At 41.9% G+C, this 23,992-nt stretch overlaps 1 protein-coding gene across 1 annotated transcript in view; it reads right to left on the reverse strand.

Annotated features, from left to right (window-relative positions):
* The window catches only part of ASPSCR1 (ASPSCR1 tether for SLC2A4, UBX domain containing), a 4,162,292-nt gene that overhangs the window by 1,564,502 nt on the left and 2,573,798 nt on the right, over positions 1–23,992 (reverse strand). The window contains exon 10 of the mRNA XM_044068220.1: positions 13,476–13,542. Within this exon, the coding sequence (XP_043924155.1) occupies positions 13,476–13,542 (67 nt within the window). The remainder of the gene's footprint in view (positions 1–13,475; positions 13,543–23,992) is intronic.

Consider the following 23,992-nt stretch of genomic DNA (forward strand, 5'->3'; position numbering starts at 1 on the left):
TTTTGAACAGCTAGCATCTCGTATTAGTTGATATGCAGACGCATTTGGATTGCAGACCATGAGCCCTGAATACATCTTCCTGCCTAGTGGAGCTTCCAGGCATAATCCGATGCATCTGTTGTCAATGTTTGCCTGGCTGGGGGTATGGTGAATGGCTGCTCCTTGTTGTGGTGACAGGCCTTTGCCCACCATCGAAACTCCTGTTGCAGGCAGGGAATGAGTGTAATTATTGTTTCAGGCTGTGGCAATGTTGAGTCCAAACACTTTTTAGATACCATTGTAGTTTCCTCATATGCAGTCTTACATATGGAATTAGCAGAATGCAGGATGCCATGAAGCCCAAAGCCTGCAGAATTTTTCTTGCAGTTACCTGGGTGTTTGTTGCCAACTTTTTGAAATAAGCAGTCAGTTGCCTTTGTTTGTCTAGCATGAGATAAGCCATCTGGGCAGTTGTATTTAAGCTTGCACCCAGGAAAATTATCTCTTGAGAGGGTACAAGTTTTGATTTCTTTTCGTTTACTGTGTACCCTAGGCATGTTAATAATCTTTTTACAAATGCCAGATGCTGTAGTAGTGTGTCCTTGTTCTCTGCTTGAAAAAGGTGGTCGTCCAAGTAAGGATATATTTGTATTCCTCTGTCTGCAAAAAGCAATTACTGATGCCAGGCATTTTGTGAAGACCCTCAGCGCAGTAGATAAGCCAAAGGGCAGTGCACAGAATTGGTAGTGCATTGAGCCAGCTATGAATTGGAGGTATCTTCTGCATGATTGTCTGATTAGAACATGCAGGTATGCCTCTTTTAGGTCTAAAGTCACAAGCCAAGCCTTCTTGCCCAGCATGGGCAGAATCTGTTGCAGAGTCAACATTTTGAATTTTGGAATATCCAGGTATGTGTTTAGAATTGATACTTCCAGTATTGGCCTCCATGCTTTGTCCTTTCTGGGCACCAAGAAAAGTCGTGAGTAAAATCCTTGTCCCTGCTCTTGTTGTGGTACTTGCTGAATGGCCCTCATGTCCATGAGGGATGAAACTTGTTTTTGTGCCTCTGCCCACTGATTTTTTGGCAGGTCCGGCATACCGTTTGCTCTTGGCATGGTGTGGTGTGAAAGTGGAACCTGTAACCTTGTGACACTATGTTCAAGACCCACTTGTCCTGGGTGATTAGGTGCCAGTTTTGAGAAAAAAGTGCTAGTTTTCCCCCTAAAGGAGCTGCCAGAAGATAAGTGCTTGGCGCTGGCAGGGGGAAGTCATTGGGACTGCTTCCTGTATGGCTGTGATTTGTCTTCTCCGCTTTTGGAGGTAGAAGCACCCCATTGTTTAGACCTCTATGAGCCTTGGGGCTGGGATCTGCCTCTAGGGCGTCTGTATCTGCCTCTTTGTGGCCTGTCTGACACTGGAAAGGACCAAGTCTTTGTAGGCCAGTGTCTGCTAAATCTTGGAGGCTGTACCTGTAAGAAATCCTTAACTGTTTGCATAGAGTTGGCTTTGTCCTCCATTTTCTTCAACACCTCTTCTGCTTTAACACCAAACAAGGTATCATGCTGTAATGGAGCATCTAATAATTTTGCTTTGACATGATCAGGCAGATTCTGTTCCTTTAACCAAGCATGCCTCCTAATGACAGAACCCGTAACAGCGGCTCTGCAGGAGGCCTCCAAAGAATCAAAACCACATTGTAAAGTATGCTTTCCAACTTGTTCAGCTGCATGCAATAAATCCTGCATTTCTTTATTTTCTGCACATTCAGAATTTTTCAACATTTTCTGTTTAAGCAGTGACATAATGTATTGCTGATATTTAAGCATGTGAAACTGACAATTTAAAGCCCTTATAGCCAAGGTAGCAGAAGTGTAGATCTTTTTTCCCCATCTGTCCAGTGCCCTGGAATCTCTATCAGAGGGGGTAGTTTTTTTTGCAGTGGAAGCCTTGACCTCCTTGGGACCCTGAGAGAGAGTTTCTGGGTCAGCAGCAGGGTTTTTAAAAAGAAATTTGTGGGAGTCTGGGACCCTGTAGTATCTGTCGGGCTTAACAGGAGCTAGAGGTAAAGAGTCTGGAGTCAGACTGGACTCTGAAAATACATCATCTACAATGTCTAGCACAGGTGGAATAGCCAGGGGCCTGTGCTGAGGCAGTAAAAGAAAGTCTCTGAGCCTTTTCTTAGATTCTGAATAATCTTGGCTCTTCCAGTGGAAATGCTCCCTCATAGTATGGCGTGTTTCCCCAAAAGAATAATCCTCAGGAGGAGAAGCTGAGGGGAGAGATTCTTCAGCATCAGAATCCTCATAAGGAGGAAGAGAGTATTCCTGATCAGAAGAGGAATCAGATGAAATGGAAACCTGATCTGATGAATCACATTCTTCCTTTTGCCTAGGCCTCTTGTCAGGAGGGGGATGAGAACCCCTGATCAAAGTAATTAGGACTTTGGCCATTTTGAGCATCTGTTTTTTAGGCATGGAGGCCTCTCCATGGGGCTGTTGTACTGGTTTCTTTGTCTTTAAAGCTGCTTTAGTCTTTGCCTTTGTAGCTGAAGTAGTTTTAACATATAATTGTGTAGGCCTGAAAACGCCCTCAGAAGCCGATGCCTGCTCAGCGGCTCCTGACCCATCTGAGGGAATTGTTTCCAAAGGTCCTATACCTTGAGTTTCTGTAGGCCTGATTGACTCCACGTGGGAGTCGGTATCAGCCTGCGGCTCTAAAGTAGCGGTCGTCAGGGGCTGCGAAAGCGCCTCACTGAGAACCGGCGACTGGCCTAGAAGAAGCCTCGTCGGTTTTGGACCTCAGATGCCTGCCCTTCTCTTTTTCCTTGAGTTTTTTGTAAACTCCGGTAGTCGGCTGTTCCGACGGCATCATATAATTAAATCTTCTGCCAAAGTAATGAAATGCAAAATCGTACCGACGCTTAACAGTGCGCTGGTTAAATCTAGCACAAAACTGACAACTAGCAACGTCGTGGTCAGGGCCTAGGCAAGGAATGCAGTAAGAATTAAAATCCTTATGAGGTATTTGCTTCCCACAAGAAATACAATTATTAACTTTTTCTGACATCGGACTGGAGCAAGAAAAAAGTTTCCCCAATGGGGTACTTAGCTTTTAATGAAGACTTTGGTTCTGAAATTCGAACTTGAAAATCTCAGGAGTTGGTGAACTGGCACTTGCGAACTGCTTTTGCTTTGGGCACCGCGCGGCAAGAAAGACTGAAGAAAATGGCGTCGGCTGCATCTTTTATACCCCTGGTGCACTGACGTCAGGGAGGAGGTGACAGCAACCGACGCCAGACCTAGACTTTGGAATTCAGGCCGACTGCGGGTAGCCTGCCAGCAGGATAACCCAATTGTAATGACTGCAACAGTGAAACACGATGAACATCTGGAGGGACAGCATCCTGGATTTTGGGAGTTTAACATAAAAATTGAGAGAGGAGAGGTCTAGAACCGATCTCCAAGCTCCTTCTATCTTTGACACTAAAAATATCCTTCAGCAAGACTATTTGATCTGAGACGCTGGTTCTATGATTTCATGCGACAATGTGCTCCAAAACTACAAGAAACTGAATAGTCTGATTTGCAGGATGAGGAGGAAGCCACTGAAAAAGGGGAAGGGGCTCCAATTTTGCCATCTGCACCCTGTTCGATTATTCTCAGAGCCTTATTGTCTGAGATAATTTGATGCCACTGAGGAAGACCTAGACTGAAGGCAGTTTTAAAGGACTGCTGGGGGGGGGGGGGACTTGAAAGGGCAAGTAGTCATTCTGAAATTTTGGACTGACCTTGGCTTTGCAAGGCTCCCTCTTTCATCCTCCTTGCCATTGCTTTTTAAAATTCTATTTGTTTGGACCTTACTGAGACATCTTTTTTCCTTTTTGTAAAAGGGTCCTGAACTGGAAAGAACATTTTTTTTTACTGAACTTAGAAAAGGAGTACTGAAAGATTTGTGTAATCCCTTATCAGCTTTCCTCTTATGAAATCTTTTAAGGACCTCAGCAGCAGAAAGGCCAAACAAAACATCTTTGTTAATTGTAGGATTTAAAACCTCAGCTTTAACATCTTCTGATAAGTTCTGAGAACATAACCCAAGCAAATCTTCTCATAACTGAACATGTAGTATTAGTCCTGTAAACAGTATCAGCAGAGTCATAGAACACTTAATGATTGTTTCGTTATTTAAGAAGCAGACACTACAACTAAGTTCAGTAAAATTTTAATCTCTGAAGAAGGAAGGTTAACAGTTGACTTTTTCATATTCTTAGAAATCACTATAAATGTCAATGCATGAACCTGGCAGTTCAAAATTCTAAAGGCTAAAGTAATAAAAGAATAAACTTTTCTATCAAATGCTTTTCCATCCTTGTCATAATTGAATGGGGTTAGCATTCACAATATGTCTGGCAGAAGATGGCTTTGATATAGAAATAACAGCAGGATCTGGGTTTGGATTAGGAAAAATATATTTATTTGTCTGAGGTACTTTATATTTATCAGACTTTTTAGAACCAGGAGATTGACTGTCAAGTATTTTATAGGCTAAGAAAACATCCTCAAAAGCTGATAAAACCGGAGGGACATCCGACATTCAAAACCACTCTCAAGTCTCACCTAAAAATGCATTGGCTCTGCCCTTGCTCCAACCCAAACTAACAAAACTCACAGCCACTTATTAACAGTGTTATTTCTTTATCTTATCAATTTAATTCTTGGGTATCGTTTGTGTACTCAATTTTAATACTGTCTTGTACTCATTACTCTTTGATGTTTGTTCTTACTACTGTGCTGTGTACTCCGCATGCCACATTGTTTACTGTAAAATCATCTATTATTGTAACATTTTCTATTGTAAGACTTCTTATTTGTACTTGTGGAGCTTTTCTCCCCGGGCCTCCGCTGAAAAAGGACCGGTGTCCAGTCAGAATTTCCCAATAAACAAATGTAAATAAATTAAATTTATAGTGTGAGGAATATTCAAATTGCAATAAATTATCCCATTTCTTCTGGGAGACTGGGATGTCATTCTGTTCCTACTGAAACAAATCTTTCATTTTAGCTACAATTTTTAGTAAATATAACTCATTTGGAGGGAATTCTTCAGAATTAGAATCTTCAGTCTGACAAGAATTCTCAGAAGAAAAACACTACACTTCAGTCTCTGCTCCGCTGACAGGGAAAGAAAATGAATTATTTTTCTTCTTCTACTTGAAGTCAGTGAAGGGAAAGGATTTAAAATATTAAAGGCTTGAAGCAATCCTTTAGCAAAAACCACAGGGTCGGACTTAGGTCAAGTGGTGCCCTAGGCAAAAGGGATCCACAGTGCCCCCCCACACACCACCTGGTGCCCCCATCCTGGTCTATTTACACCATGCAGTTTACTGGAAAAGCACCCCTGCTAGAGTGGCGCCCTAGGCGACTGCGTAGTTGGCCTATGCTTAAGGCCGGCTACGAGTCTTCCATAGCGAGAGAAACAGTGGAAGTAACATTCTTAACTTTTAGCTTTCTTTTCCTGGTAGACTCCCTGGAAAAAAAGACCAACCTATGGCTGGTGCACTAGCACAGAAATCAGGCACCTTAGCCCAGCTGTGTAGTAAGACTTTGCCAGCTCCTTTCCCTGAGATTGATGAGAGTGGTTCTCCCCTGCTCGGTAAGAACAGCCCAACAGCCACAGTGGATACATCTTAACTTCTGGTCCTTAGCAGCTTCATAAAAAGCTACACAAGATGGACCAAGAGACAGTGCTAAGCAGTTTGAGAAACCAGGTCTGGTCACAGCAGAGTCATCAATCAGTGGCTGACGCAGTGAGGGAGATGGCCTGATGCCCAAAACTTCATGAGAAATCTTGCAAACATGGAAGGTAAAAAGCCCAATATGTTTCATGGCTAGCTGAAAAAAAGATCCTGAAAGGCAGGTAGTGAGGCCTGGGTAAGTTGGTAAACCTCGACAGAAAAATAAAAGTTTTCATACAAACATTTCAGTGGCGGTCCCCAAAACTACAATACTCTGCCACTTTGACAATGTTAACACACCCAAATGTAGAAATGCATATACAAAAAAAAAACAATTTTTACACGATTTTTTCACACACGCATTCGCCATTCAAAAACTTCTTTACATAAAAGGAAAGTCCACAGGAATGTGTTGTTGTTCTCCCTTATGACAGATCCTGGAGATAGTTTTCCCTTATAATTTTGGGCAGATGCATTTGTGGCAGGAACCTTTGAAGGTGAACCTCCATTACAGCCACTAGTTGAAGTTGTTTTTATTATTTCTCTCCTTTTCTACCTTCTTTCTGTTAGACTTTTAGTTTTTTTTTCTTTCCTTCCCTTGGTTCATCTGCCATTTCAAAATAATTTACTTTAGCCCTTTTATCTGTGGCTCTTTAATAAAATACTTTTGAAACAGACTTGCATTTTTTCTTGATTTATGGCATTGTCCTGTTTTCTGCAAAATAAATGCACAACATGCTTTTAATGTTTTTATCTAATTCCTTTCTTGAACCCTTCAAAGTAATCCTGATTACCAGTATCATGCAAAACCTCAAGCAAGAGTGAAGAGTTTTGTGGGACAAACCTATCTATGAAATACACACAAACATCTTCACAGAGGAAACCACTATGAAACAATAAAAAAACATCAAAGCTCAAACTCAAGACTCGTGCATGGAAGAAATAAACCATTTTAAAAATTTATTAACTGGATTTCAGGGCCTAAACTGGAGATGACTGAAACCACTTCCAATAGAATATACAGTCAAACTACAAATGGTTTTGAAACAAATAAAGGTTCTATAGTACTTAGTAACAGTGTATGTACCTCATACAGACTTTGGTGAAGCAGCAATGCAAAACAGGCACTAATCTCACAGAGGCTTGAAAAACTAGTTAGGCAATGATTGACATGAATGAGCAGAAATGCAAGTGTTATGAACACTAAAATGACTGTCAATCTCTGAATTATTATAAGTGACCCAATAAGACAGTCTAATCCTCAGTGTGAGATGCTGCAATGTAACACTCAGGAAACCTTAAATCACCTTACAACACTCACATGCCTCCTCAAACTAGTAAGTCAGCACTTCCATCTGGGCAAAATGCTAAAATGGAATGAATAGTTAATGCCGGACAGCCACTACCTGACCCTTTAGCTGAGAAACACTCACTGTCAAATTACCGAAAGCCAAGCCATTCCTTCATCCGCCAAATGTTATCAAGTGTGACAGCTTGCTAGATAGGGCTGAGCATCCTGGTTTTATATTTAATTTTTTCAAGTTGTAGTCATGGTTATGGCCAAGAAAGAGATCTTGTGATATGGCTGTGCAAGTGTAATAACACTTCAAGGCAATGATAATGCAAAAGGGGAAATGTTCAAAGACACGACTGAGAGAAAAGTGCATGAAAAAAGTACAGTTTCAAACCTACCATAAATGCAGATGTCCTATAGCTATGCATCTGCAGTCATCACATATGGGTTTGTCCTGCCTCAGGCAGCCCTTCGGTCGGCCGGATTCCAAAGTCTGGGTCTGGCGTCGGCTGATGTCGGTCTCTCCCCGACGTCAGAGCGCCTGGGGTATAAAAGAGTCAGCCGTCGCCATCTTCCTCAGTTTTTCTTGCCCCAGATGCCAGGTGCCCTCTAAGGAAGGCTAAATTTGGAGAAATGCAAAATATTCCAAACATGCACAGTAATAAAAAACAAATACACCATAATAGATAACCCCAGCTTAGCAATAAGAGGGAGTATTACCCAAGAAATACCACAGAGGGGAAGGAGGGAGGGAAAACCTGACTGCAGATGCATACCTATCGGACATCTACATTTATGGTAGGTACAAAACTGTACTATGTCCTTCAAGGATGCATCTGCAGTCATCACATATGGGTAGAATACCATAGCCAATCTGGGGGTGGAGGATCTATGTATAGGATGGTGCAGCTAAAATGCCCTGCAGGACTGCCGTAGCAAAGCCTGCTCTGGATCTGGAATATAAAGGTAAATTGTAATGCTTGGAAAATGTATGCATGGAGCTCCATGTAGCAGCTTCTAAAATGTCCTTGGTAGCCACCCCTCTTAAAAAGGCTGTGGAGGTGGCTGTGGCTCTCGTGGAATGAGGTCTAATGTTAGCTGGCACAGTTTTTCCATGAAAGGAGTAACAAAAACAAATGCAATTCTCTATCCATTTTGAGATTGTCTGTTTGGAAATTGCTTTTCCTTGTGCACTAGCAGCATATGCTACCAACAGCTGGTCAGTTTTTCTGTAACTTTTAGTTCTGTCCAAGTAGTAGCGCAACTGTCTGTGTATGTCCAGGGTGTGCAGAAGTTTCTCCCCTTTGTTTTGTGGATTCGGAAAGAAGGTAGGCAAATGAATAGCTTGGTTTAATGAGACCCTGGATACCACCTTTGGCATAAATGTAGGATTGGTTCTCAATGAGACTCTGTCCTGATGAAAAATAGTAAATGGCTGTACTGCCATGAGGGCCTGTAACTCAGATACTCTTCTTGCTGAGGTTATGGCCAGAAGGAAGGCAGTCTTCCAAGACAAGAACTGTAGCTCTGCAGATGCTGCTGGTTCAAAGGGAGGCAGTGTTAGTTTTTCCAACACGAAGTTAAGGTCCTAAGTAGGCAGTGGTGGTGTCCTTGGAGGCTTGATGTTTTTAATCCCTCTTAGAAACTGCCTTAGGAGAGGATGTGAGAAGACAGGCGGATCAGTATTGTACTCTGCTGAAATTGCTGAAGCATGAATTTTAATGGAAGAGTACGACAGACCATTGTGGAACATTTCTGCCAAGTATTCCAGGATACGTGCCATGTTCATCACTGTCACATCTAGGCCCTTTGTGGTGTTCCAAATGAGAAATCTTTTCCATTTTGCTGAATATGCCTTTCTTGTGGAAGGCCGGCGAGCTTCCATGATAATATCCTTCACTCTCTGGGATAGCCTAACCTGAGGAGGAATCAAGGTATTTTCCAGGCTGCTGGTTGCAAGGTTTTCAGGTTGGAATGCAGAGTTTTGTAATTGTGCTGTGTCAGGAGCAGTGGCCATTGAGGAAGAGGCCATGGTTTCGTGCGTGACATGCTCTTTAACAGTGGGTATTCAGTGCTGTCTTGGCCAGTCCGGAGCTATCAGAATCACTTTTGGCTGCTCTGTTCTGATCTTCAGTAAGACCTTGGTCATTAATGGGAGAGGTGGAAATGCATACACTGTTAGAGTTCTCCAGCTGAAAGAGAGGGCGTCCACTTTCCATGCTTGTGGGTGGTATGTCCTTGAGCAGAATTTCTTCAGCTGATGATTGTGGGGGGAGGCAAAAAGATCTATGCCCGGCCTGCCCCATGATTGTGTTATCTGTAGAAAGATGTCTGGGTGCAGCATCCATTCGTGTGCATCCATGATATTTCTGCTTAAGCTGTCCGCCAGTATATTGTCTTTCCCTGGCACAAATTGAGATTGCAGCTCTATGTTGAGTTTCAAGGAAAGTTCCCATAGATTCATTGCCAGTCTGCAAAGAGGATATGAATGGGTGCCTCCTTGCTTGTTTATGTACCACATAACTGTGGTGTTGTCTGTCCTTATTAGTAGGTGGCCTTGATGCAGAAAAGGTTTGAAGGCTTCGACTGCATGTATCACTGCCAGAAGTTCCTTGTGGTTTACGTGCATGCGTAGCTCTTTTTGTGACCATAGACCTTGAATGCATCTGCCCTCCATGTGCGCTCCCCATCCGTGGTCTGAAGCGTCCGTTGTAATTTTTTGGCTAGTTAATGGTTTGCTGAAGGGCAGACCCCTGTTTGACTGGCTTGCTTGAGCCCACCACAAAAATTCCCTTTGAAGGCATGGGATGAGTGGTATCAAAGTTTCCAGGCTGAGACCATAAACTCCTTAGGTACCATTGTAGTTTCCTCATATGCAGCCTTGCTTGTGGAATCAGAAGGATGCAAGAAGCCATGTAACCCAGGGCCTGCAGGATTTTCCTTGCAGTCAGCTGAGTTTTTCCTTGTCAGACTTTTGAAGTAATCTGGTAGTTGACTTTGTTTTTCTTCTGTGAGGAAAGCCATTTGGGTGTTGTATCTAGATTCGCACCCAGAAAGGTTATTCTTTGGGATGGAACAAGTCTTGATTTGTGAATGTTGACTGTATATCCCAGGGCCTGAAGTAGGTGAATGGCGTAATTCAAATGTTTTACCAAAGTTTGTTGGCTGTCCGCTTGTATAAGGCAGTCGTCCAGATATGGGTATATTTGAATCCCCTGAAGTCTGCAGTGTGCAATTACTGATGCCAGGCATTTCGTGAATACTCTGGGCGCAGTAGATGAGCCAAAGGGCAATGCTGAGAATTGATAATGCTCTGAACCTGCAAGAAATCTGAGGTGTCTTCTGCAACTTTGTCTGATAGGGACATGCAGGTATGCCTCCTTGAGGTCTAGAGTTACCAGCCAAGACCCCTTGCCCAGCATGGGAAGGAGCTGCTGTAGAGTCAGCATTTTGAACTTTGGTACAATGAGATAAGTATTCAGTGCGGACAAGTCGAGAATAGGCCTCCATTGTTTTTCTTTTCTTGGCACAAGGAAAAGTCTGGAATAAAATCCTTGGCCTTGTTCTGAGAGGAACCTTTTCTATAGCTTTCATTTGCATTAAGCTGGAGATTTGTTTCAAAGCCTCTGCCCTTTGATTTGGTGGCAGGTCTGGCATGCCTTTTCTTTTGGTAATGTGTGGAAATGGAACCTGTATCCTTTGTCTATTATTTGTAGTGTCCATTTGTCCCTTGTAATACTGTGCCAATTTTCTGAAAATAAAGAAAGCTTTCCGCCCAAGGGTGCTTCCAATTGAGCCCTGGTTGGCGGTGTCAAAGTAAAGTCATTGAGCCTGTCCTTGTGCAGCAGTTGTAGGTCCTGCATTACCTCTCTGGTTGGGAGGCTGCCATTGACGCCCTCTGTAGGAGCCTCTAGCTTGCCCTCTACCTCTGGCACGCCTGTTCTTGCCTCTCTGAAACCTCTCTGTGTCTGGAAAGGACCAATTTTTGGAAGGCCAATTCCTGCTGAATCTTGGTGGTTGGACTTGGAGAAAATCTTTGACAGTTTGTACAGATTTTGCCTTTTCTTCAACTTTCTTTAGAACCCCCTGAGCCGTGGAGCCAAATAACTTTTGCTTTTCCAGTGGAGCATCCAGAAAGCTTTGCTTTGACATGGTCTGGCAGAGATTGTTCCTTCAGCTAAGCATGCCTACGTATGACTGCGCCAGTCATAGCTGACCTACATGAAGCTTCCAGTGCATCATAACCACATTGCAAGAAATGGTTGCTAACCTGTTGGGAGTTATGTACCAGATCCTGAAGTGATTTGCGATCTAGGGGTTCAGGTGAAGACAGTTTTTTATGCAATTCATCTAACAAATACTCTTGGTACTGTATCATATGAAATTGACAATTCAATGCCCTCATAGAAAGAGTAGCAGAAGTATACACTTTTTTACCCCATCTCTCTAAAGCTCTAGACTCCCTTTCAGAGGGGAGAGGATTCTTAGTAGTGGCAGCTGCAACCCCTTTAGGGCCCTGGGAAATAGTTTCTGGATCAGCAGAGTGGGCCTTGTAAAGGTGAAGATGTGAGTCCGGGACCCTGTAGTACCTATCGGGTTTGACAGGAGCTGGAGGAAGAGTATCTGGGGTTATGCTAGACTCAGAGTACACATCATCAATGACATTTAAAACAGGAGGAATAGCCAAAGGTCTATGCTGAGGCAAATGCAAGAAGGTCCTTAATCTCTTCCTGGAATTAGAGAATTCCTGGCCCTGCCACTGGAAATGCTCTCTCATAGTGTGGAGTGTCTCCCCAAAGGAAAACTCTTCAGGAGGGGAGGCCGAAGGAATAGATTCCTCTGCATCAGAATCCTCGTAGGCTGAAAAAGCCTCCTCCTGGTGGTCCGAGAGAGTAGAACCATCTGAGGCCTCATCTGAGGAGTGGGGATCAGAGGGCTCAACCCTGGGCCTTTTGTCTGGAGGAGGTTGAGAGCCCCTGTCCGGATGAGGTTGAGAGCCCCTAATTAAGGAGATAAGGTCCTCTGCCAAGCTTAGAATCTGTGAACCTGTAGTGGGTCCCTGAGGGATAACCTTGGGAGGCAAAGCTTTGGATAGTTTAGCAGCTTTAGCCCTAGAGAATGCCTTAATGGACATGGATGCAGGAGGCCTGGCTGCACCACGTGCTGGTGTAGTTTTGTCTAAAGGTATGGTGTCGGAAGGTTCCAGGACACCAGTTTCTGTAGGAAATTCAATAACCGATTCAGCCGGGGCCTCCGGGACCGAGGTAGTCGGCTGAGCGGTTTCGGTGGTAGGAAGTACCAAGGGCTCGATTTCAGCCGAGACTGAGACACTCGCGGTAGGCCTGGCCGTAGTTTCAGCCGAAACCACGGCCCGCGTGTGTCAGTCCTTGTCCTTCCGTTTCTTAATCAAATGTGAAGTCGGAGTCTCCGACGGCATATTGTACGAAAAACTAGCCCCAAAAAATTCCTCTGCAAACTCCGCCCGACGTCTAAGGATGCGTCGGTTGAAGGAAGCACAGGCTGAACAGGCCGAGACGTCGTGGTCTGGGCCTAGGCAGGGGAGGCAGTAAGAGTGGAAATCCTTATGAGGTATTTGTTTCCCACAAGTTAAACAATTATTAACTTTATCTGACATCGGCTGAGGCAAGAAAGAGTCCCCAGTGGGGTACTTAGCTTTTTGAAGTTTCGGTAGCTGAATTACAGGAGCTGGCCGACCGGCACTTGCGAACTGCTTCTGCTTCGGGCACCACGCGGCAAGAAAGACCGAGGAAGATGGCGTCGGCTGACTCTTTTATACCCCAGGTGCTCTGATGTCGGGGAGAGGGCGACATCAGCAGACGCCGGACCCAGACTTTGGAATCCGGCCGACCGAAGGGCTGCCTGAGGCAGGACAACCCATATGTGATGACTGCAGATGCATCCTTGAAGGACATCTGGAAAACCACCTCTGTTAAAAACTACAAAAAAAAATATTCAGTACTGTGGAAGCAGAATGAATTATCTATATGATTAAATATCAAAACCCCTCAATTGCCAGCAAAACTTAAACCGTGAAATATCTGGCAACTTGGTATGGAAACATTTGCAGTTTAACGGGTAGAAGTGACAGAAAGCAGATTCAAAAGTCTAATGCTCCTACAATTTTTAGTTCACGGAGTTGAAAATTCACAAATTGACAAACTTGTACAGCAATATGGGGTAGAAGGTGTAACTGTTCCTAGTATCTTTCTAAGATCTCTCTATAACAACCTAAACGCCAGCCCTAGTTTAATGAAGTCAAGTCTGAAGACACCATAACTCCTTTTTCTGCATCCATTCAGCAATAAATGCTTACTGTTTTCTTTCTCAAGGACAGCTATCTGAAATAAACACACTCACAATTCTGTTTGAGATTCTGCAAAAGTGTCAGCACACAACAGGAAAGGTCATAGCATGCATTTCACTTCTTACATCATACAGCCAAAAGAGTACCTGTTTCAGTGGGCTGGAAAAAACCCTGTAGGATGTATCTATCCGGAAACTGCACTCTCAACACCACCTGTTAATGAATAAAAGCACAATAAGCCTATATTAACAAGAGCGAAAGAAAAAAGCAGAATACAGTGAGAAATTATATAACTGTTCTCTATTTTAAGGCTAAATGTGAATGATGAAGAAACACAAATACCTGTACTAAAAAATAGAATGAAATGAACAATTGCTTTCTTAACCTAAAAGTTGGTCTATTAGTTCACCCACCTTTGATGGGTCCTTGCTTGTCTAGCACTTCTTCAGTAATTGCAACTGGCATCTTTTTTTAGCAAAATCTCACATCCGGGTATGTTCGGACACCCAGAAGACAAATGGCATTAGCTAAGGTGCTGGACATAAAATGATGATGATAATCTCCTGAGCCAGTAAATTAATTCCCCCACCCCTTTCCACTAGAGAACACACTTCTACAAATCAAGAAACAACACCCATTTGGCACCACATTACTGAGTAAGCAATGTAAGAACATACCCTTGATCAGCTTATAGGAACACAGCCAATACTTGCTAATGAAGGACTGCTTATTCTCAAAGGGATCTCAGGAGGGTATTCCTGACTTATCACAAAGTACCTGTGGTACATTAACTGATACACTAAATACATATCAGTTAACGCTAATGCTGAGGCTGTTCGTTGATGGGTCTTCCATGGGGATGCAACTTAAAAAAGCCACTAGAGTAGGAAAACCAGAGATAATGTCCTAGGCCAGAACAAACTTCCCAAAAGTAGTCTGATTACCAGAGTCACGAAATAGACAATAACATCTGGTGAAGATTTATACCTACGGTAAAATGTCTGCAATAAAATGTCTGCAATGTAGACATTCTTGAAGGAAGCATCCTTTTCTCTGGCACACTAGGCTTTGACTATAGCATTTGCAGGCAGGTAGCTAGCTAGCTAGCTGAATGACAGCAAAAACAATGCAGCTTGCAATGTAGTGTCACAGCCTGGTGACTGCAAACCCTTTTCTCACTGATGCAAAGGATGTGAAAGCTGGACCATCTGAACGTATTTACCCTCCTTAGGTAGAACCTGCAATGATGGTGCACACCAAAGGTGTTGAAGGCATTCTATTCACTTGCACTTGTCACTGAAAAGTGCACCAAGAGATAAATGGACTGTTTCAGAGATTTCAGGAACCTCTTTAAAGTAGAGTTGGTTTGTCCTATGGGACACACTATATACAAGAAAGATCAAATATAGTTCCCCACACATCATAGCCTGAAACACCAAGATGTGATGTACACTTGTGATCATGACCAAGAATACTGCCTTCCAAGAAATGAGCTCAACAGAACAATCTAGTAGGCTGAATGGACAGGCTAGTCTGTCTATGATGTGACAGAATGGGTTCTTCAACAAGAGACAGAGATGTAGCACTCCTTTAAGGACATACTTGACCACCCAGTGCTGGATCACAGTTCTGCCACCCACAAGATAACAATGCACAGCAGTAGCTGACACATGTACAAAACAGTGTGGAAAAACTTACACCCAGATAATGCAGGCGCTCAAGTGAAGCTAGAGAGTTACATACAGAGTGAATGACTGAAATTGTACTGAGTACTAATCTACACAGAATGAGAATTGTTTCCTTTTGAAGGTATAAATAGCTTATGTACACTTCATTGTGTGATGCTGTTCTGAGCATTTTTTTTTGTAATGGAATTAGGATTGCAGTTCATTTAACTGCAATTTCCACCAGTACACTTTCAAATGTTTTTTCCAGTTTTCCCCACTATAATGTGACTGTTTGTTGCTGCAAAATGAAAAAAAGTTTTTTTGTGCTTTATGTTTTCCGAGTTATAGCTTTTCATCTTGATAAACTCATTCTTTGACTGTCACCTGAACAGAGGGAAGCTAGTATAAGCCTGGCAAGTGGAAAGCTTCCTGGCACCCTAAGTAATCTCAGGGACCCAACCAAGAAATAAGAGGCATTAGAATTTCTATGCTACCAGTCAGGCCTAGAGGTAGAAATGATAATCTCTTCAGTCATACTGAAGTTACATGGAAAGCTTCTTAATCATGCCCTTCTCAGCCACATAGGATAGGGAAGAGTGAGCTTTTGCCTTTCTTCCCTGAGTTTTGTAATGATGCATAGAATCAATGAGAACGTGTACAGGAGCATCCCTTGTCACAAAATAGAGAACACACGTACTGGTAAACCCCCTTGTCCTCCAAAACTCACAAAAATAGGGGAAGGACGACATTTTGGACAATCTCTGGACATCCCAACCTCCAGAAGACTCTATAGGAATAACTTCTAAAGAATAATGCAGTTGGAGACCCATCTCAGAGTATTTGCCAACTTGTGTACCTACCCTGGGATGTGAACGAAAGATTGAAGGATACTCCTTGCCTATAACCAAATAACAGACTTGCAACTTTTATCTGCACTGGGGTATAAACTTGTACTCACCTGCTTCTTGATATCCTACACAGTGAACTGACTGTCTGACTGAATGAGGAAAAGCCTTAGAAACAACAGCTTCTCCAAGTTGCAGAGGGCCAGGCACCTTGGCCTGAGCTCCAAATAACTGAATTGCGATTTACTTCCCACAGTGACTGCTTAAACTCACAATCATGAAAACAGTATTTTAGACCTCAAGATCTTTTATGAATTTATCTGCAGAAAGGGAAGAAAAGACATTAGGGGAGTGTGGATTTCTACTGATACCAACAGAAAGCCTATAATAATCTGTCATGCATTGGATCCAAAGCCACAGACATATTACACACTGCTGCAACACCTGCATCCTCTGGTATGCGTAAAGCACCATGTAGACCATGGCCATCATCAGCCCAGATAGTGCATCAGAAATCAGGCCTGGACGCTGTGCTTCAGGTTCACTAAGATAGCCACAGCCATGAAGTCCTAGGCTCTCTTCAAAAGCAGAAAAGACAGATAAAGGTGAGTGTCTAACTCTACCTCCATAAAGGATCTTCTCTTATCAGGAGGCAGAGAGCACGTCTTCCAATTTATTGAGACCCCTATGAGTTACATCTACCTTTAAGGAAAGTATCAATGGGAAAAACCGAAAGGGGTTCGCCAGAAGTCAACCATTCAGGTATGGAAACACAAAGAGCCCCTTTCTTATGCATGGCTTTGGCCACCCTAGCCAGCACTTAAGTAAAAACTCTGGGTACTGAGAAAACACCTAAATGGCAATAACTTGTATAGAAAGGATGCTCAATAACAGTTAACCAGAGAAGTCTTCTATGTGGACCATAGACAATGATGTGCAAAAAGGCATCAATAATGGCTAGTGATTTATCCAGGCACCCTACAGCAGTAAAGATATGATTTCCTGCAGGGTGACCACCTGACAACAGGTACACTTGATGTGTTGGCGGAAGTCACTGAGGTCCAAAACAGGACAGAACTAGCCCATCCTCTTTGAAAGAAAAGAATGAGAAGTAAATCCCCTCATCTCTACTCCAATACTGGGATAGCATCTATGGCCTCTTTGGCTATTAAGTTTGGACATAATGCAAATCCTTCTATGTGGCACACCTCATCACAAAAGGGTTCTCATCCAGGAAAAAAGAGGTAATTGTTCCCCTCTACTCGGCACTCAGACCCATTATAGAGTACAACGCCCCTTTTGGAATGTACCTCACAAGACATCTGCAACAGCTGGAAAGGCCACAGAAGTAAGTCACAAAGAGGATTACTGGCCTCAAACAGATGCCCTACACTGACAGTCTCAAAAACTCCAGCTTTACTCTGTAACATATCGCCTTACTCCAAGGAGATCTCTGCCTAACATATAAAGCTATGTTAAACCCAGAGCTGTTGGACATGCTACACCTAAAGAAATCCCAATCCCTCCGAGCTACACACTCTAGGGACCTAAACCTTGTCACCACAATAAACAGGACATGCTGGAGGGATAGATTCCTGTCCCAGAGGCTTTCTATACTCTGGAACAAGCTACCCATCTATTGTCAAGCAAAGTTCCTCATTAGCACACTCCAAGAAAAACCTTGATGAGTGAATGGAAAATACACCCTGGGGATCACTTCTGTGGCTCTGCTAAACAGGGGCACAGGAAATTAACTTTCTTGGTAGCGTAAGCCAGGGAACCTTGTTGGCTAGGCTTACTTAGGCCATTGGGCCGATAGCCTAGTACCTCTACCTATACACCTATAAGAGCTTCACTGACATGGAACTGAACTATTACAGGAGAGACCTATAAACTCCAGCATGTAAGACCAATGAGACAATGTCTAGAAACTGCTAGATCTTTGTTATGTCTCTGCATGCTGCTACAAACTCACACCACCAAAAAGTTGCAGATGGATTTATCTCAAGGAAATGAATTCCAACCCATTTAATAATGCAGACTTAAAAAAAAAATCACGTCCTAAAGGAAGCTCTCACAACCAAAACATCAGAGCATAAGCATGAACAGGCATACAACATAAAAACAAGAAATAATCCCCTGTGCATTTTTCAGCATTTTTGTGGACCACAGCTGCATTTCCCATGTGGGGCCTTCATACCCCACAGTTTCACTACTTACATATTTGGACTCCTTGTCTGCAAAACACAGGGAAGGCAGCAAGTTTACTTTTCAAATGAGTGAACAAACCTTTGCTTTGGCACAAAAATGCTTCACATCCATTGACAATAGATTCTAAAATTTTAAGTCATGCAGATATGCACAAAGCACCTTTGAACACAGTATATACTCCCATCCAAGAGCATCAGTCAGAACTGCTCAAGGCGCCCCATAGGAACTGCAAATTGACTGACCTGCTGACACTGGAATGCATAAAGACAGTATTGGCACTTGAGGACCTTCCATGAGTGCCAAGGACAACTTCTCCCTTTTTTGGGTGGGCTGGCCAAGTGTAGCAGAGGAATGAGTAGAAGTGGTAGGAAGGGGATAATAGAAGTCTTTCACAAAGATGACAGTGCTTCTTTCTCAGAAGATCATCAATCTAATCTATCACATCTCAACTGTCCAGATTTTTGCCTCATATTTTTGGTCTGTTTCTCCAAAAATGAGAAGTTATGTACCTACCATAACGTTCCATGTTAGTTGTCTTCTCTCGCCTTCTTTCTTGCTGGATGGGTTCGGAGCCGATCCTCGGCTCCGACTCGGCCACTTACTATCGAGAGCTAATTTTACCGGCTCAAGGCAAACCTATATCCCATGATGCAAGGCGATAACTACCCAGATCTCGTTTGGTAGCTAAGGAAAAATTATGCAATATATTCCTCCAACTGGAGAGGAGGAGGAAGAGGTAATAATCCCCCGAAAAGGACCAACCTGATCTAGTGACACTAGTAAGCTGATAGCTGGAAAAAATTGCATCAAGACTCTTCAAGGAAGAGGAATAATCTTCTCGGTCTGACCAGGCTAGGGGGATGGTGGGCGGGACGCAAGAAAGAAGGCGAGAGAAGACAACGAACATGGAACGTTATGGTAGGTACATAACTTCTCAATATTAAGTTGTCAATCTCGCCTTCATTCTTGCTGGATGGGACCGCGTCCCTAGCACCTTTATCCTGGGTGGCTCAATGGAACAGACTCTTGAGAATGGTGGAACCAAAATTTGCTCTGTTTCTGGAGGCCAAGTCTAATTTGTAATGCGAAACAAAGGTATGAGGAGAGGCCCATGTGGCTGCTGCACAAATAGCGTCTATTGGAAGTCTAGCCTGAAAAGCTGTAGATGTAGCTAGTGCTCTAGTGGAATGGGCTTTTAGCCTAGAAATCAACTGTTTACCTCTGAGTTGATAAATGTATGTAATCACAGAAGACAGCCACCTAGATAGGGTTACCTTGGAAACTGGAAGGCCTTTCCTGTTCTCTGCATAGGATAAAAACAGTTGATCAGATTTCCTAAATTGTTTGGTTCTGTCCAGATAATATCTGAGTTGGCGGTGAACATCGAGATAATGTAGTTTTTGTTCCGCTCTATCAGAATAATTTGGGAAAAAAACTGGAAGATCAATAGATTGATTTAAGTTCATATGTGATGCTACTTTGGGTAAGAAAGACTGATTAGTCCTGAGAGAACTCTGTCTTTGTGGAATACTAAGTAGGGAGGACGAATGCAGAGGGCATGAAGCTCAGATACTCTCCTGGCAGAAGTAATGGCGACTAGAAACAGTGTCTTCCAAGAAAGAAATTTCAATGAACAGGTAGCCGCAGGTTAGAAAGGGGGAAGAATCAAGGATGTTAAAATTAAATTTAGATCCCACTGTGGTGGGGGGTCTCTAATCGGAGGTTTAAGCAAAAATATACCTCTAAGGAATGCCTTGCAAAGTTTATGTGACATGATGTTGTGGTCTAACAAGCCGATATGAAAGTTTGAAATGGCTGCCAACTGAACTTTTACTGTGGAGGAAGAAGATCCTGAATGAAAAACCTCGGCTAGGAAGTCCAAGACCGAATGAATCGGAGCAGTAAAGGGATCTATGTTCCTAGCTTTTGCCCAGAAGGAGAAACGTTGCCATTTACTAGTGTAAATCCTTCTGGTGGAAGATTTAAGGGAAGCTACTATGATATCCCGGATGGGATTAGAAATCATAGGAAACCTGGCTAGGGATGGAAGTGGAGCAACCAAGCAGTGAGGTTGAGAGAAGGTATGGATTGGTGCAGCTGCCCCAACTGGTGGGTCAGAAGATCTGGAACTGGGTCCAGATGCCATGGCTGTACCAAAAGATAACGGTGTAGGAACGGAAACCATATCTGTCGAGGCCAATAAGAGGCAATGAGAATCATCTTGGCTCTCAAGGCGGTTGCTTTCTGAATTACTTGTAGTATTAGAGGAAAAGCATAGAGAAGTCCCTGGGGCCAATCTTGGATTAGAGCGTCTCTGGGGGGATAGCCTGGAAGGGGGAAGAGAGAGAAGTCGTCGGGGCATTTGCTGTTTTGAGGCGTAGCAAAAAGATCGCAGGAAGGAAGGCCCCACTTCTGAAAAATCTCTTCCATCACAGATTGTTTGAGAGACCCCTCGTGAGTCATGAGAATAGCTCTGCTCAACCTGTCCGCTATGATGTTGGATTTCCCGGGGATATGCATTGCTATCAGAAACCGCTGAGAAGAGATTGCCCACTGCCAAAGTCTGAGTGCCTCTCGACACAGTGGATAGGACTTGGTTCCGCTCTGCTTGTTGATATACCACACTACGGACATATTGTCTGTTTGTACTGCAATAGTTCCCAGGGGAACCAGTTTTTGTCTTGTCTTTTCAGCAGTTTTGGAGGGACGTCCAGTTCTTTGCAACATCACTGTTGTCCAAAATTTTCTCCACTTTTTGAGGACTGTCTTCACTGTGTTCCATGGTATATCCAATGCTGTGGAAATTGTTTTGTACCCTTGTCCTGACTGATACCTTTCAACAATAAAATCCCTTTGATGCTTTGTAAGCTGTCTGCGAACCATGGTTTTTGCTGTAACAGACAACTGAGTAAATGTCAGGAAAATCTTATTAGGACAGCTAACCTTTATATGGGGTTAATCAGAGTCTCTTTAATTGATAGCAGGTGTGTCTCCAAGAAGACTGAATGCTGTAATTAAATCAAAAGGAGCTTCAACAAAGTATTAGTTTAAGGGTTTGTACACTTATGCAGCCAGCTTATTCTACTTTTTTATTTTTTATATTTTTTCCTCTAACCGATTTGTTTTTCAATTGAACTGTACAGGTTATAGGTCACATTAAAGGTGGGAAAAGTTTTGAAATTATTTAATGTGGTCTCATTTTTTTATATGACAAAAAAACTGGCATTTTAACAGGGGCGTGTACACTTTTTTTATGTCCACTGTTTCTTGTTTATGTCTACACCTGAGCCTGCTGCCCTAACCAAAGCACCACAGTCACAATTAATTCAAATTCACAGCACCTTTTCTGTATACTTGCAGTTAACACCTATAGCTCCTTATGGCATCCAGACATTTTTCACTCTGGCTTCGAAAGGGCAAGGTGTATAACAAAATGACACAGAGCACTGTTAATCTGGGATATCCTGCAGTGGATAATTAAACACTGCTTGTCATATCTAAATTTTCATATTTGCATTTATATACTCATAGCTGAGAACTACATGCATGTTATTGATGGGTATGGTGTGAAATGCTGAAGAAAAATGTCACAGATATTTGCACTGCAAGTTGCAGACCTTTAGAGATAGTCAGTGTTATTCACATTGCTAATTATACAACTGTGTACATATTTCCACATTTCTGTAAATATCTCTGTAAACATCACTCACAGATGAATTTCTTGCTGTTATGTTAAGGCTTACATCTGGCTAACAAAAGTAGTCTGTCAATTTATATCTAGGTTTTGCAGCTTCCAATAAATGAGAATTTGTGAAAATTTAGAGAAATACATAATTTTAGATTTGTGTGTATTATAATACATAATGCAACAAACGTACATGAAATGTCAGCTCAAGGTTTATACAAAATGATTAAGTGATTTCATCAGCCAGTTCATCAAGTTCATCAGAGTAATCATAACAGAATAAAGATACATTTAAAAATAGTCCCACATATATGAACATCAAACATAAAGCCTTTTGAAAAGACAGTAACATATCATTTACCTTTAAGGTATAGGAAAGAAATATACTAAATAACTGAAATGCCAAACCTATACATAAAAGCTTAAAACATACAAATGTGTAAATATACTGAGTAAATAGTTGTGTAGTCACTGAAAACATTTTGCATGAATACATACAAAAATTCTTACATCAAAAACGAAAAAAATTATGAAAATCCTTGTAAAATATACGAATGTAAGAAATGTGCATAAGAAAAAATGATATTCATACATAAAAATGGATGCACATATGTGTGTGTGTGTGTGTGTGTGTGTGTGTGTGTGTGTGTATATATGTGGATCCAGGACTTTTGATCGAAAGATCAAAAGTCCGAATCCATTATCACCGAACATACTTTACCGAAAGCGCTTTTCACCGAAAAAACGCTTACGGTAAAGTATGTTTAGAAAAAAATGCAACATTAAACCCACTTCTATGCAGGGGCAAGCCGCCCTGCACCCCCCATGTGGGGGGCTGCACCCCCACACCCCCCTACTTTAATATTCTCACTCCGAGGTCGCACTACAGTGGGGGAAAAGGGAACTTTCCCTTATCCGCATGACCAGCACAACGAGCATACTTCTCCGAATGTGCTGCTTCGGTGAACAGCACTTTCAGTGAAGTATGCTTGATTTCTGCTTCAGGTTGAAAGTGCATTCGGGGATCTGTACGGATCCCATATATATATATATATATATATATATATATATAGATATGATGCTTGTGTATGTACACATACTGCTTTTGATGTAGGGCCATATAAGACCATCAAAAGTGTAATGTTCTATCATTTCTGGCTAATGTAGATTCCAAATCATCACATAGTGTTATTCCTAAATATTTTATTATGGGAACTTGTTTTCCTATCGCAAAATCTGTAGTTAAGGTAAATTCTCTCTTTTTATTCAAATGTATATAATTAGATTTTCCCTTGTTAAATCTAAGGCCGGGAATTTGATAAAACCTTTCCACTATTTCATCTGGTTTTTGTACCGATTTCTCAGAGACAGATAACATGAGTAAAACATCAGCAGCAAATAACAATTTTTGAATTGAGTTGACCATATACATCTATGCCTGATATATTAGAGTTGTGGTGTACTAATGAGGCAAATAATTCAATTCCTAAGGCAAACAGGATAGGAGACATTGGACATCCCTGCTTTGTACTTTTGGTTATTTCAATAGCCTTCGAGGTAAATGGCCCAAGTTTTATATAAGCCAAATTGTTTTTATAAATATTCTTTATTAGCATAATAAAATTAGTAGGAAATGCAAACAATTATAAAGCCTTAAAAAGAAAATCCAAGCTCAATGAATCAAAAGCTTTTTCTATATCCAAAGCTACTATTAGAGCTTCTTGGTTTAGAAAATCTACGAGTGTTAGAATTCTTTGTATATTGTCATGTGCATGTATTTTTATAAATGAATCCTGTTTGATCCTCATTTATTGTGTCAACAATTTTTTAATTCTACTAACTAATACTGACATGAAGATTTTATAATCAATGTTAAGTAAAGATACTGGCCTATAAGATTTACACTGTAAAGGGTCTTTGTTAATAAAAATGTTAATAGTAAGCTGGAATAAAATGTTCTTGAGATTTGAAGACAGATTGCAAATAATAAAAATGACAATACTTCCAAAAATGAATTACATAGCACAAGCTATTCCTATAGTACCTAACAAGAAAATCTTGAAAGAAATAAATAAAATTCTATTAAACTTTCTTTGGTATCCAAAAAGAAATAGAACAGCCTATACACATCATATTAGATCTTGGGAAATGGGTGGAATTGAACTTCCAGATCTAGAATCATACATAAAAGCTTCCATATTAAGAACTATCATTAACCTGATAGATCCTAATTATTCTTCAACATGGAAAACATT

Source organism: Protopterus annectens, chromosome 4.part0 (genome assembly GCF_019279795.1).
Source record: "Protopterus annectens isolate FY-2018-M chromosome 4.part0, PAN1.0, whole genome shotgun sequence".
Lineage (NCBI taxonomy): Eukaryota > Metazoa > Chordata > Ceratodontiformes > Protopteridae > Protopterus > Protopterus annectens.